Below are 14,905 nucleotides of genomic sequence, written 5' to 3' on the forward strand. Positions count from 1 at the left end.
TATTAATATCTAACTCGCTCCCACATTCCCTAAGCATTTTGTGTGCCTGCAGGATCGTACAGAATTGTGCCTGAAAAACAGTATTCGGCAGTTTTAAGGAAGTAAATAAATTGGCGAAGCGATTCAATCTGGAGCCGTCAGTGAAAACAGAGATACCAGCATCGGTACAGATTTTCCCCTCCAATTCTGCCTACTTCGTAAGATTGCGCTGGCATTATCATGAAACTCAAATTTGCGGATACAGAGGTCTGAACGAAGTTCAGAGAAATGCCGTCTTAACTGCCTAAAAATTCTACCAAGACGCTTCAAAGATTGCCTCCAGATGCCAACCTCCTTTAACTTCATTGCACTTTGATCAGCGATGGAATTAATGTAAAAGTCAATGGGAAGTATGTGCAAAACGACATTAAAGGCAACACTGGAACAAGTTTTACATACTCCGGTGATGCTAATACAGCAGCCCTTTGCACCCTCCCCAAGAGCTTCCCACCAAACTAGGTGTTAAAATTGGCCGAATCATTGCGTTGTACATCCAAAGAACGACCTGTGGCTTGAGTCCCAATTTTTTGCCAAGCATAGATTTGCAGTGCAGAGCTCATACATTTTGGACTTAGAGTGTTGCACACATTCCGAGCTATATTAGTCATTACAGCGATTATTGCTTTAATAAGGCGTTTTTCAATAGGTGCGCTTCAACTTTTTCCCGATAGGGAGGACGAACGACGCAATATTTTTTATTTTTCGCTTGTCATTTGTAAACTTCATTAGTATTCATTTCATCATGGAACGCTACATACTTGAGCAACGATTGCAAATCGCGAAATTGCTGGAATTTCGGCCGATTTATGCAAAAGAGTGGTCGAAAATTGCATTCAACGATTGGACTTCGTAAAACGTGTACGCGGTGGTCATGCAAAAGAAATCGAATTTCAAACTTAAATGTATATGTTCAAACTCAATAATAAAAAAAAAAATTAGTTAAAAAAGTCAAACCGTTTGTATTTTATTCAAACCAGTTCAAAAGTTGAAGCGCTCTTACAGAAAAACGCTTTAGTAGCTTGACTACCGATTAAGATGTTTAAACGAGTGTCGAGGGGAGTAAATTCCAACGCTAACTCAGCTGCTTTGGTTACAGCATAGATCTCAGCTTGAAATATGCCACAGAAATTAGGAAGCCCCAAAGACTTTTGCTTATCAAACTGCGAGCAGAAGACAGCCACCCTTACCCTTCCCCGATATTGGATCCATCTGCAAAGAAATTGTACGTTTATATCCAGTATATTACTGTGACCAAAAAGTCTTTGTGAGAATTTTCCAGTTATCCTCAGTCCAATAGCAAGTCCAGAATAACTACTCCAAATTCTTCCAGTTATTTTGTTTGACATTAGCTTAAATTAGAGAGACATGAAATAGAGAATCTTCACAGCACGACAAAGGAAAGGGCGACTACTGGGTACTTGACCGAAACCTCTTGATCTTTCGACCTCAACAATACGGAATGAACCAGCGTATTGGATAATCTATGAAATGTTTTTCTAAAAGATAATCAGTGGCAGTGAAAGATTGATCCAAGAAATGAAGTGGCGCATAGCAGTCTCCTACATACTATACTATACATTTCCATCTCCTTTTTCTTGATTGTCGCGATAACCGCTTACGTGATTTTGACCCAGTTTAACAAAGCACGCCAGTCGTTTTTTCTCGTGCTAACCGGCGCCAGTTGGACACACCAAGTGAAGCCAATTTCTTCTCCACCTGATCTTTGCAACGCAGAAGAGACTTTCCTCTGCTACCACCACCTCGTACCGCATCGAAAACTTATTGTATGTATTTACTGGTATCTGCTAATCTCTACATGTGAATAATGATGTCATGCGCGTAACTCAAAAAAATTCTAAATTAAATAGTTCAGGAGGACTAGAATAAAATCGAGGTTTGCACTTCGACTTTAGCGTCTATTGTGACGGTCTTTTTTTGAGAGACGCAAACCTAAATGTCTGCATTAGGGTTAGAGAATATGGCTCATAAAGATATAACTGGCGCGAAAATACAGCGAACGTCAAAGGAAAGTGTACACCATACATTGACAAGTTTTCATTATTTATTTATTTACTTTTTAGTGTCAATTATTTTTTATAAAAGCACGGTTTATACTATAAAAACTACAATATATAAATCAAACCTTCAAACTTTGTACCAAATTTGTAAGAATGCGGTAAATTTTCATAAAATTTCTAACTTTTTACTTAGAATTTCTCAAAAAATTTCAAATATGCAATTTAATAGCCCATTAAATTTTGGTATAGTAAAAAGCAAGTTTCAATTAAGTCAACAATCATACTGATTTTTAAAAATCTTGTCTGTGGCCGTCTTTTTCATCTCCTACATTTAACGCCTACTCCACATTTTTCTATATGGATGAAAACATCCAACACCGTCCGAAGAAATAATTGTCAAAAATCAATGTGAGTTTTTACTTACTTGAAACTTTTACATTATTATGCAAAAATAAAATGATCTATAAAATTGCAATGCAGCCGCCGTAGCCGAATGGGTTGGTGCGTGACTACCATTCGGAATTCACAGAGAGAACATTGGTTCGAGTCTCGGTGAAACACCAAAATTAAGAAAAACATTTTTCTAATAGCGGTCGCCCCGCGGCAGGTAATGGCAAACGTCCGAGTGTATTTCTGCCTTGAAAAAACTCCTCATAAAAATATCTGCCGTTCGGAGTCGGCTTGAAACTGTAGGTCCCTCCATTTGTGGAACAACATCAAGACGCACACCACAAATAGGAGGAGGAGCTCGGCCAAACACCTAACAGAAGTGTACGCGCCAATTATATATATATGTATATATAAAATTGCATATCCGGAATTTTTCTTTCTTCTTAGGAAAAAATTTTAAATTTCGAATTTTTAATTTTGATTTTACACAAAGTTTGCAACTTTGATTTATATCGTGCAAAATTAGCAAATATAAAGTCAAAACTTATCGATACATTTTCTTTTAACGCTGACTGTACACGCTTTGCAATGTGCTTAGCGGAACTTCTCCTCTATCTTAAGTCAAGCTTTTATTCTCTATTTTTGTTCTACAAGGGAGGCTTCTAGGTTTGTATCTTGCATAAAAAATTGTTTTATAAGTAAATTTTCCTTGACAGAATTTCACTCGGACGTTGTCCATTATTGAGAGGTTTAGTTGGTTCAAAGAAAAATTAAATTATACCATTTGGTGTGGACCGTGCCAAAAATTGAGTCATAGATTGTAGATCTAAATATTAATTAAGATACTATTTTATAGTTTCCCTCTAATCTTAGTGATGTTGAAAAACAAGTAACTCCTTTATTGACGCCACAAAAAGTTTCCTTCTTCTTCTTCTTGTTTGGCGCGATAACCGCTTACGCGATTTTGGCCGAGGTTAACAAAACACGCCAGTCGTTTCTTTCTCGTGCTAACCGGCGCTAAAAAAATTCCTTGCTAACAAGAAATCAGCAGACTTTTCCAAAAAAAATAAAAGTGTTGTTGTTATTTGTATATATTATATATAAAATGGGCCCATACACCCTTTTTGGGTGTTTGGCCGAGCTCCTCCTTCTATTTGTGGTGTGCGTCTTGATGTTGTTCCACAAATGGAAGGACCTGCAGTTTCAAGCCGAATCCGATCGGCAGATTTTTTTTATGAGGAGTTTTTTCAAGGCAGAAAAACATTCGGAGGTTTGTCATCGACTGCCGAGGAGGGACCGCTATTAGGAAAAACTGTTTCTTCATTTTGGTTTTTCAACGAGATTCGAACCTACGTTCTCTCAGAATTCCGAATGGTGTCCCCTATTAACCCATCCGGCTACGGGGGCCACCTATTATAAAATATAACTTAAATTATTTTTTCCCTCATATATGTAGCCATCTACGAATAGATTTCCTCGAGAATGGTTCTAAATATTACACCCCTGCTAGGAAGAGATATGTTTTAAGAAAGTTTCTACGGCTTCTATGGAATTCAGTATGATTTTTATTTGTCCATTTTCCAATGTGTTTTAGGAATTAGGAACTCATTGCACAACTGACAAGTTATCTTTATTTTGATTTTGTTTCAAAAAAATTCCAGATAATTTTATTTGACTTTTTCTGACAAGCAACTCGCTTTTAAAATTTGACAATTTGTACTCTTTCGTTATTTATAATTTTCATATCGGAAAATTCAAGTAAAAATTGCAAATATTTGAACTACAAAATCAAGCCGCTCACAATATCTAAATTCCTTTTTCAAAATGATGTCTCTGCAAATCTATTGGGACAGACACAAAGACGTGACGCTCGACGATGAGCAACGCAATGTTTTAATTCGTGATATACCGCAAAAGTCATTGTCACGCATTTGTGATTATATGGTGGAGCATTCCTTTAAGCCCAACCGTCTCTATGCACAGCTAAAACTTCACGAACTACCCAATGTGGAGGAGTATTATCGGCGTTACGTGATGCATGTGCTGCGCGATGAATGCAGCATTATGGTGATCGACGAAAAGACCAACGAGATATTCGGCGTGGCGCTCGTCAAATTGATGACGAAAGAATGGCGTTCCTGGACCATATGGCTGCAGGTGCTCGACACGTCCACACTCTTCAGCGAATTTATGCTGCTGCGCCGCATGCACTTGCTCAAGTTCTATGAGGAACATCCAGATCGCGATTGCAATAGCCTGCATCTATTCGAGTATTATATGCGATCCGAGCTAAAAGCGGATGCTGTCTTCATGCGGAAATTTTTCAATGCCATTTTTGAAGTGGCACGCCATTTGTTGATGCCGCATGTCACCTTTGTTGGCACTACATTGGAGGAGCAGCTACAAGCGGAGGCAGCCGGTTTTCATGCGCTCTCTCACCTCATATATTCGCTGTTGGAGAATCAGGGTGTGCGCGCATTTCAGTCGTTGCGCGATATTGACGAAATGTATATGGTGTTGTACGAGCGTGAAATAGAGCCGATAACGCCCTTCTACCGCTTGCCGCCACCGCATGTATACGACGAAGAGGATCGGCTGAAGCACGAGAAACGTTCAGAGATAGAAGAGGAGGCGGATACCAGTAGTAAAAGACTGGACATGGATAACAAAAGGCAGTCTGCTACTAACCTAGCAGTAAAGTAAATTCGTAATGTCGTTTTGGGCCCACACAGCTGATCGATAGAGGAAAGAAAATCTGTGAAAATAAAGTGTCATTTTTGAAAATTTCCTTAACAAATTTCCAAAGTATAGAATTGTAAACAAGGCGTATAAATAAACGATAAACCGTATCTATGGACAAAAACGAAATGTTGCCACTTTTCCGATATTAAACTTATGATTCTAGTTTAGATATTTCTAAACTAAATTCATCGTAAATTATTTTAGATATTTTTAAGCTGAACTTATAATTGAATATATTTATAATATATTTAAGACAGTACTATTTTGCGGAATTGTTTGGACATGGTGGTCCATATAGTATATTGATTTAATTATATGTTATTTTGACAGCGATAACCTTTTCCGCTGGAAGCCTCGACAAAAGGTCAATATCTCATTTTCGTGGAAGGAAGTGAACCGCCTTACGCTTGAGCAACGTGGAGAAATTTTCTTCACAACAAGCAGAACTGTCACATTTAGGGATCGGAAACCCACAAATGCTCGTTGAGAAGCCAATGTATCATCAGGAAGTAACAGTTTGTGCGCCGGTTATCACGAGAAAGAAACGACTGGCACGATTTATGAAAATCGGCCAAAATCGTTTAAGCAGTTATCATGTCAATCCAATAGAAGGTGAATAGTTTCTTGCGGATTTTGGAGCAGTAGCGTCATTGGCCCATTTTTCTTTAAAAATTCTGCTGGGAAGTGAGGGCTAAAGACGAATTATAAACAATGTTTTGTGCCCGAAAGTTGAAAACATGGATTCGGACGATCTTTACTTTCAAAGGAATGGTTTGTCAATCCATACAGCCCACGCCACAATCGATCTTTTGCGCGCAAAGTTCGGTAACCGTGTTATCAGCCAGCTCGGCGATGTCAATTTACCCCCTTGGAGCTTCGATTTGACGCCGTTAGACGCTTTCTTGCGAGGTGCGAATAATTCATTAACGATTTAGGCTCTTAAGGCGAATATCGAGCAAATTATCTTACGAATAATAATGTGAGAAACCATAACCAAGGTCCAAGAAAACTGGGTTAAGAGGATGCGCGACTGTGAAGCCAGTCAGAGGGTGGTTACTCTTTCGCACAAAGCAAAAAATACAAAACAAAAATTGTATTTGTGTTCATTATTTCCAATTTTTAAAATAAGCTTGCCATGTGGCTAGACAAGGACACCAAAAAAACGCCATCTCAAAATCCGATTCGAGTTTTGAGCCCCAGAAATTTGCAAAAGAAAATTACATAGTTTCTCATTTACAAGGTTTTGCAACATAACTCTTTCATTTAGGCAGCTAAAATCATGGGCGCTATACCCAAACATTAAAGCAAAGTGTACTAAAAATATAATTGAGATCAGTGGTCTGTGATATATCGCTTCCATGCTACTGATCATATAGATATCAACAAAATGGAGGCTATACCTTACAGAGCCCTAATCATAGCAATTTTTCCGCGGACAAGTCCATATTACTAGGTAAGCTCTCAACTTAATTAGTGGAGATGAAGTGATGCACCACCTCTAAGCACGTCAGACGTAAACCTCCTTCTAAGCTTCCAGAACAGTAGGACTTACTTCAGATGGATATTGAGAGATTGGCCTTTTCCTAAACCTTATCATATCTTCCTGCCCCTATTCTTCTGCCTTTGCGATTAGAGCTGAAAGCCATCTGCTGTATTTTTCCCATAGAAATTTTTGAGCACTTATTTTAAACCCCCCATCCTCTTTACCCGTAAATACGGTAGAGTAGGAAACTCAAAATGTTTTACAACTATAGCCTTACATCTAGTCCACGAATTTTAATATACATTTAGGAGTGGGGTGTCCACTATGAACATTTTCTGACCATTATCCGGTAACGAGGTGCCGTGCAATAACTGTCAATAGTGACTGATATCGGTTTATGATCACCGATATCGGTTTTAATCACCGACTCTTTGTAGCAATTCACGGAGGAAAATCAGTTGTAGTATTATTAGTGCCAGCACAATGACACAACATGCCACACGGTGCGACTGATTATGAATTTTCTCAAGGCAATGATCCTTCGGCGATCCATTTCCAAAAACAGCGATTTCGACTGACCTCCTCGCTCGCCTGATTTGGCAGTTCTGGACTTCTTCCGGTGGGACTATATTAATTGAAAACTTTACACTAAATAACCTCAAGGTCTCGACTCTCAGAAAGCCAATTTTCGTGAGGAAAAATTAAAAAAAGTCCAAATATGCGCCTATACAAATAGTGACCGCTTATTCGATTGTTCACGTTCATGGTTCTATAGTCATTTGTAATTTTTTATAATAAAGTGTAATCTTAAGTCGCTCAAAAATCGCGTGGATTCACGAGTTTATTACACAACATTAACACATTTTATATCTATAAAATTATACAATAAAACTTCCAGTAGCTGCAATAGCCTTCACGATCCGTGCCCGAAAACAATTGCATTCACGTATCAAATGCTCCTTATTCATATTGATCATAACAGAATTAATTGTAACCTTCAGAGAAGAAATGATGTTATAAGGATGCTTACTGGTTTCACGCTCATCTGGGACCCCCACTTGGCGGCTATCAGTTCGGTGTTATCAGGTCATGGAAACTTTCAGCCATCCAATCTTGTGTCGCCATCGCTTTGAGTTAAGGAGCAGAGGCTTCCTAATAGATTTGTGGACTGCCACCGTGTACACTATCAATCCAGGGTTACTGCCTTTAGAACCTCGATATGTGTAGCAGCACTCGGTTCATCCTTGAGTAAAGAAGGTTGGTGGCATGGCATGTCCTTTGTTGGTAAAATCACCTAAAATCATAACAGTGGCTGGAAACTTAGTGTGCATGACAACAGGAGCCTTTGTAAGATTGGAACATATGTAGTTATCTATCATTCTGGTAATTTCTGCGGTGGGTTTTAGTCGTCGTCAAAATTTTTTCCTCAGAAAAAAATCATAACTTCTCAGGCGGTTTAGAGTGTTTAATTTTGTTTAGAAGGTGGTTTGATCGGATAACTCACTGTTCTCGCTCCGACATGAACTATATTCTGCGCATAACGTAGAAGATCTTCCATGACAACTCAACTGATAAGACCCCTAGAAGCATTAAGCTCTCTCGCAAAGTCCCTCATTGATTTCGAAGGGTCCTCGTCAATGATCGCTTGCACTTGTTGAATAAGTCCTGCAGATCTGTCAGTGGCAGAATATGTTTTGCGTTTTGAAAGAGGCTCTGCATCGCCGCCTGATGATTTCCAATTCACAGCGAACCTTATGAAAGGGCGCACTTAAGAAAATTAGAGATTTCTAAATTTGTGTGGGTTTGACATATAACGACGATGACTGCATGTCTTTTTATTTCTTGAGTTAAGTTGTAGTCCTCCGTGTCTAATATGAAAAAGAGCGAAAAGAAAAATAATGGTTTCGGCTAGTTATACCCTCCAATTTATGATTTGCGTCTTGCGCCTTGGGAGCCTACAGTTTTATGCTAACTCGGAACGGCAAATGTTTTTATGAGGGGCTGTTTTATAGCAAAAATACAACCGGAGGTTTGTCATTGCCTGCCGGGGAGCGACCGTTGTTAAAAATGACCATTTCTTTTATTTGGTGTTTCATGCTCCTACTAACTTTCGCACCCTATTGAATGATAGTCACGCACCAACGCATTCGGCTACGGCGACCACAATGAACTATATTATCATAAAAGAGTTATTAAAAAAATGAAAAATAATAAATTGTCGCGAATTGTCAATAAGTCCTCGTTAGTCTCAGTTATTTAACGCAGTGTATGAATACAGTGCTTCTGAAACTTTCTATGCAAGTGATATCCATTGAATCTCCACAATACTTTGCTGGCTACTCCTATACTACGGCACCTTGTATGGGCTTTGCAATCGATATGTGACTAGGGTAAGGAAAAGAAATTTCAAGCACAAAATAAACATTTTAAATATTTCGTCATTTGAAAAAAAACACAAGCAACAACAATATTTAATATTAATTTATTGCAGAAAATTGCGGAATTGCTTACATTTCGTATTTCAAAATATTAATTATTTTTTGTTTATAGCGCCTTGCATCAAAAAAAAGCGACGGATGCGAAAAAACTGATTAAAAATTCATGCAAAATCGAAAAATATCTGCATAAATGTAATTAAAAATTTATAACTAAGAAAAATGTAGCTAAAAACAATAGCAACAAATACTAACAAAACACTCTGTTTGCACTTAAATTGTTGTCATGCGGGTTTTTGTGACGCTAACAAAACAATCAGCCGTTTTTCGAATCAGTTTAGTTTGCTAAGTATTTCGTTGACCTTTAACAGTAGCTAAATCAAAATGAAATGCTAGCCACTGAAGTAAAACAACTGTTTGGAAAAAATATAGAAAAACAAGCAAATATCAGAAATGAGTGCCAAATGAGAATGCATTCAATGCCAGTGGACGAAATTGGTAAAACAACTGGCAATTTTGGTCAGAAAATGCGCTCAAGAGAGGAGCGAGCGAGAGGTGGGACTAATTGGATAATTAGTTAGATATGTGTGTATGTATGCATATAAAATTTATCTTGAAACACGTCAAGGTGTCCAATGCCAAGAGTATTGAGGCATAGGCTTATATAGTTGCCCTCAAAAAAGTAGAATCACTTGGACGGGTAATTGAGAATGCGTTCATATTGATACAATTAAAGAAAAAAAGAGAGGGAAAGAGGAAAAAAGAAGATACAAGGGAGCTATATCACATAGAAATACTAGTTTCCAACATTTTAAAACGTTCCCACCATTACCATTTGCGCTACCGGAACGACCCTGCTTAATATCCGGCTAAGGACTGTAACTCCCTAGCAAGCAAGCCTTGTAAATTCTTCAGGCTATGAAAACTTAGGTTTTCATATCTAAGCCCAGATCTTCAGGGACAACACAAAATTGGTGTATGCTTGCAACATAATGGACACTAGGGGTCTAAGTGAGATCTTTTTACAGATAAACCAGCACTACCTAACCTAACCCAAGCCTGCAAAACTTATAAGTCTGTAAGAAAGTATTTTATAATTTTTATTTATTATCCCTTAACATGGTTTTTACCTCGATTTTGAAGGCGAAAGAGTTGACAATGTGACAATAAAATGTGATTTAAAGCGCAATCAGTGGACGGTCCGGGAGTACTAGGATCCGGTATTACATTTCTATACTAAACTAATCTGAACTAAACTAACCTCATATAATATAACTTAACCTAGCCCATTTTAACCCAAGCCAACCTAACCTTACTACATAAAAGTCAATTGATTAAAAAAAAATTGAAGTAAAACTCTTTACTGAAAGCCTTCAAAGAAGCAATAAAATTAACTGCTGAAGAAAACACACAAATGGCTGCTCACATGTCATGCAACTTGACCAAAAACTATGGTACTACTATTATGAGGGCAGACAAAAAGAAGACAGAAAAAATATACAAAAAACAAGAGTCAGGCATTCAAATACTGCATCGCATAGATGCCGAGCTGATATAGTAGGTCTGCAAAAACTTTAAAGGCGCAAGGCACGTGCCATTGCATAGAGGCTATTCGTGACTACCTACACGTGGCAATGCTGCACAATGCACGTCCAAGTAGTGGCAAAGCTGCAACACCGTTAACCACAACAAGAAAAAGGCAAAAATTCAGTTGCAGGCAATAAAACGTGCGCCGAGCTTGGGAAACAGCGCACTGGCATAACGAAAATTCATACAAAGTGTAAGCATTCGCACATGCAACAAGCAGCGATGAATACAAACTAACATTTATCGCTTTTATTCATGCATTTTACATAGTAGTCATTTCTATGGGTGTGTGTGTGTGCATGCACGTATGCATTGTGCCTCATTTAATGCTTGCAGCAACGTTTGAATGCCTCGCCAGGAATCAACGCAACAGCAGCCGTGGTGTTGTTGGCTGATTTGTGGATGTTTTTCTTGTTGTTATTGCTATTGTTGTTTTTGTACCTCTGCTACTTGCGCTCGTTTGTTGATGTAATTTTCGAAAATTATTTAATTTTCATTTGAATTTTTTTCTTAGTTATGCTACTGCTGCCGGTGCGCATTTTTGCCTTTTTTGCTTTTTGTGCACTTCAAAACTGTATTAAATAACTTAAATTGCGCTGAAGTGTTTACGACTGCGTGCTTTGCGACAATTGCATAAAAGTTATAAGCGAATTTTTGTGCGCACACACGCAATTATTTGGGAGCATATGAGTAGCGACAAAAAAAATTAATGTGAATCTCCCCTCACTTATTTAAGTGAGTATGTAAGATCACACACACAAACGCACATATCCAGCATTCGAAAAAATACCTACTCATATTCAGGTATATGTACGCATGTATTTAAATACATATAATAAAATGTTCAAAAGTCAACTACAATTATCACCGAGGTCTCGGCCATGCACTACACTAAAGACTTAAGCGACAAACTTGCTGTAGTACATATGGCTACATACCTACATATGCATGCTTTGCGATGTCGCACCTAATTTGGAATTTTTTTATGCGCATGTACTGGCAAGTGCAATAAGTTATTATTCATATTTATACTTTCTACGGGATTACGTAAGTCGCACTATTTAGTACAAACTTACATAAGGTTGGCCGTAGGGTAAATATGATGGATAGAAAAGCAAATATTTACTTATTTATTTATTTATTTAGTTGGTCTAACCCAACAACCATAGGTTATATTTCAGTATAAGACACTAATGGTAATGCAAAATAATGCATAAAAAGTTAAAAATTGATACAATTTGAACTTAACATCTAAAATGTATTAAACTAAAACTAAATTATATTATTCATGAGGGGTAAGATTTGAAGAAAAAGGGAGAGTAATACAAGCATTTAGCGAAGTAGAGTAGATACTAATAATGAAATAGTACAAATTATCCCTTACTGTGCATAGTATTTAAGTAATGCTATTTTAATAAAACTAATTTCTCTTGCCCGATTGATTGATTTAGATGAATCCCCAAGGGCTTGTGAGCATCACCGCATGGGACTTTTGGAGAAATGGGCTCCACCCAAACTTAGTCAAAAATGAACCGATTTGAATGATTCTGGCTTCAAAATAATCGTCATTACTTACACGAATGACTTCATGTAGAAACAATTGCAAAAAAGTAGTTGAACATTTTTTATTTTCCAAAAAACAAAAAGTGCGAAACAGGGTTTTTACTCAAAAATTCATTACTCAAAAATAACTCGTTTTAGCTACTGGGCATTCAGCTCAATTGAAGTTTGAGGTGTCCTCTTGATTTGGAAAAAGTTATAAAAAAAAACAAAAATACGCTTTTTGAAATATTGAGTTTCGAAAAAATCTCAATTTTTTTCTTTTTTGCTAAATAAAAAATTTTCAACTACTTTTTTGCAATTGTTTCTACATTAAGTCGCTCCTATAATGACGATCATTTTGAACCCAGAATTATTAAAATCGGTTCATTTTTGACTAAGTTATGGGCATTTAAAAAAAAAAAATTCTTATATATTGAAAAAAATCGATTTTGAGCCGAACAACAAAATTGCCGATAACTCTTGAAAAAATTTTTTTTCGGGCGAACAAAAAAATACGTGTCTCATTATTTTGACTAGAGAGCAACATATTTGAGTTACATCGAAATCGATGAACATGACCCGAATAGCCCGGTTGAATTGAAATGGAAAGCATCTAAAGTCAAGTCGAAACATGATTGTAAAATAAAGCAATTAAGGGGGGAGCCTGCTTTAGAGGCTTCAAAAAATCGAGTTTTTTTTTGCATAAATGTCTTCCCAAACTATCCAAGAATGTGTCCTCAAAATTTCAGAAGCAAATTCAAAATATTTTCGGAGTTACAGAAGAAATTGTGAGCAAGCATCGAGCAGGCATACGAGCGGCCGGATCGCTCAAAGTGCAATTTCTCGGTTTTTTATTTTTACGATTTTTTCTAATTGGCAGGAAAGATAGGGAAGAAGTTAAACGTCCAATCGAAACGAGATAACATTGATTGTATTCGGAACTAAATTCTCTTCTAGTTGAACCTAAAAACCTTAAGGAAGTTATGATTTACCCACTTTTTAAACAGTCTGAAGTGGATCTGTTTTTTCAAAAAAATTTTTTTTTTAATTTGCGAAAAATTGTTGAATTTCTCACTTTTTGTTTAATTTTCTTGGTTTAACTAGAAGCTACACTATACCTAAATAAAAATTATTTTGGGTTTTTGATTTCAGAAGAAAACTGCGACCTGCATCTTTCCCGCCGCACGACACATGCACACTCGAGGCGCCTCGGCAAAATGCTTTTACCAGGCATAATATGACATATATTTTAATGAAAAAATTTGAGAAGACTGTTGAAATATATAGCAATAAAACCTGAAAGTTTCGTTTCAATCGAATATTTCTTTCCTTCCCAAAAAAAATCCACGAAAAAATCGATTTTTGAAGCCTCTAAAGCAGCAATTTTAAAAATCATAATTTTTCGGGCCTCTGACTACCCCTAGCCACTTAAAGTGCAATGCATCTTTAGTTGCCCTGAGCTTAAGGGGCAGTCTGTTCCATAGGCGGACAGTACAGGCGAAAAACTGACGTTCAGATATTACAGAAGTGAATTTTAAGTGCAAAAGCTGTTGTAATCGTGACGATTGCCTAATTTGAAGACGATTTTTGAGATGCGGATGCTCTTGAGAGGCGTCGATTTTGTGAAGTATTACAAGGCACTTGAATTTCAATATATCACCGAGTGATATCGATGCTATCTTGAGAGCCCACAGAGAGATGTGATCACACCGTTTTCTGCTATATAAAGGGTAATCAGATTGAAGATATATTTTCCAATAAGGTTTATTTGGCAGATTACGCGTAGCTGTTGTCAAACTAGATACATACTTTTTTTCAGTATTCATTAAAATGTTATGATGGAAAGACTTGCACCAAAACAACGTTTAGAAATCGTTCAATTTTATTACGACGCTCTGTTTTTACACCAAAAAAAACAGAATGTGTTGCAGGAAAATTCTCTATCTATGAAATATCAAACGACAACGGTGTACGACTGTGCAGCTTTGCAGCGTCGAATAATATGTGGATAGGAAGAACAGCATTTGACCATGAGAGAATACACCAACAGATATGGAAAATCCCCGGCCAAAGAAGAGCAAACCAAATTGACCATATTTTAGTGGACAAGAGACACGCCACCTAGCTTATAGGCGTAAGACCACAAAGGGGAGCATGCTGTGACTCTAACCATTATCTAGTCATAGGCAAATGACGACAAAGAATCACCTTAACAAACAATAACAATAGCAATACCAAAATGCATAAGTGGAATGTAGCAAAAATAATTGAAAATGAAGAGACTCGAATTAGAGCAATGTATAATAGGCTCACCAGTAGTACGCATGGTGAAACAGAAGTTGAACAAGTCTGGCACACGATAAGAGATACAGAAAAATGTTTATAAGTGGTTCAAAGACTTCAAAGAGGGTCGAGAACGTGTTGATGACTTGGAGCGCTCCGGACGACCATCGACGTCAACAGATGACCAACACGTCAATAAAGTGAAGGATTTAGTGCTCAAAAATCGTCGGTTGACTGTTAAAGACCTTACTGATATGATCGGAATATCAGAAGGATCTGTGAAAACCATTTTGAAAGACCATTTGGGCCTACGAAAAGTCAAATCTCGTTTGGTACCGAAAACTCTCAATTTCTTGGAAAAAAGTTGTCGCGTTGTTGTGTGTGAA

At 37.3% G+C, this 14,905-nt stretch overlaps 2 protein-coding genes across 3 annotated transcripts in view; one reads left to right on the plus strand and one right to left on the minus strand.

Annotated features, from left to right (window-relative positions):
• LOC128858817 (mucin-5AC) overlaps positions 1–14,905 on the minus strand; it is a 55,658-nt gene that overhangs the window by 20,348 nt on the left and 20,405 nt on the right. The gene's annotated exons all lie outside the window — the stretch shown is intronic.
• On the plus strand, positions 4,150–5,378 carry LOC128858818 (uncharacterized). The gene has a single exon (XM_054095340.1). It carries the CDS (start codon positions 4,272–4,274, stop codon positions 5,148–5,150), a length of 879 nt encoding a protein of 292 aa, XP_053951315.1. The 5' UTR covers positions 4,150–4,271; the 3' UTR covers positions 5,151–5,378.

The sequence above is a fragment of the Anastrepha ludens genome, chromosome 3 (genome assembly GCF_028408465.1).
Source record: "Anastrepha ludens isolate Willacy chromosome 3, idAnaLude1.1, whole genome shotgun sequence".
NCBI classification, from domain to species: Eukaryota; Metazoa; Arthropoda; class Insecta; order Diptera; family Tephritidae; genus Anastrepha; species Anastrepha ludens.

What these genes read in the sequence shown, in the direction of transcription:
- LOC128858818 (XM_054095340.1), top strand. Translation starts at nt 4,272, where the DNA reads ATGATGTCTCTGCAAATCTATTGGGACAGACACAAAGACGTGACGCTC.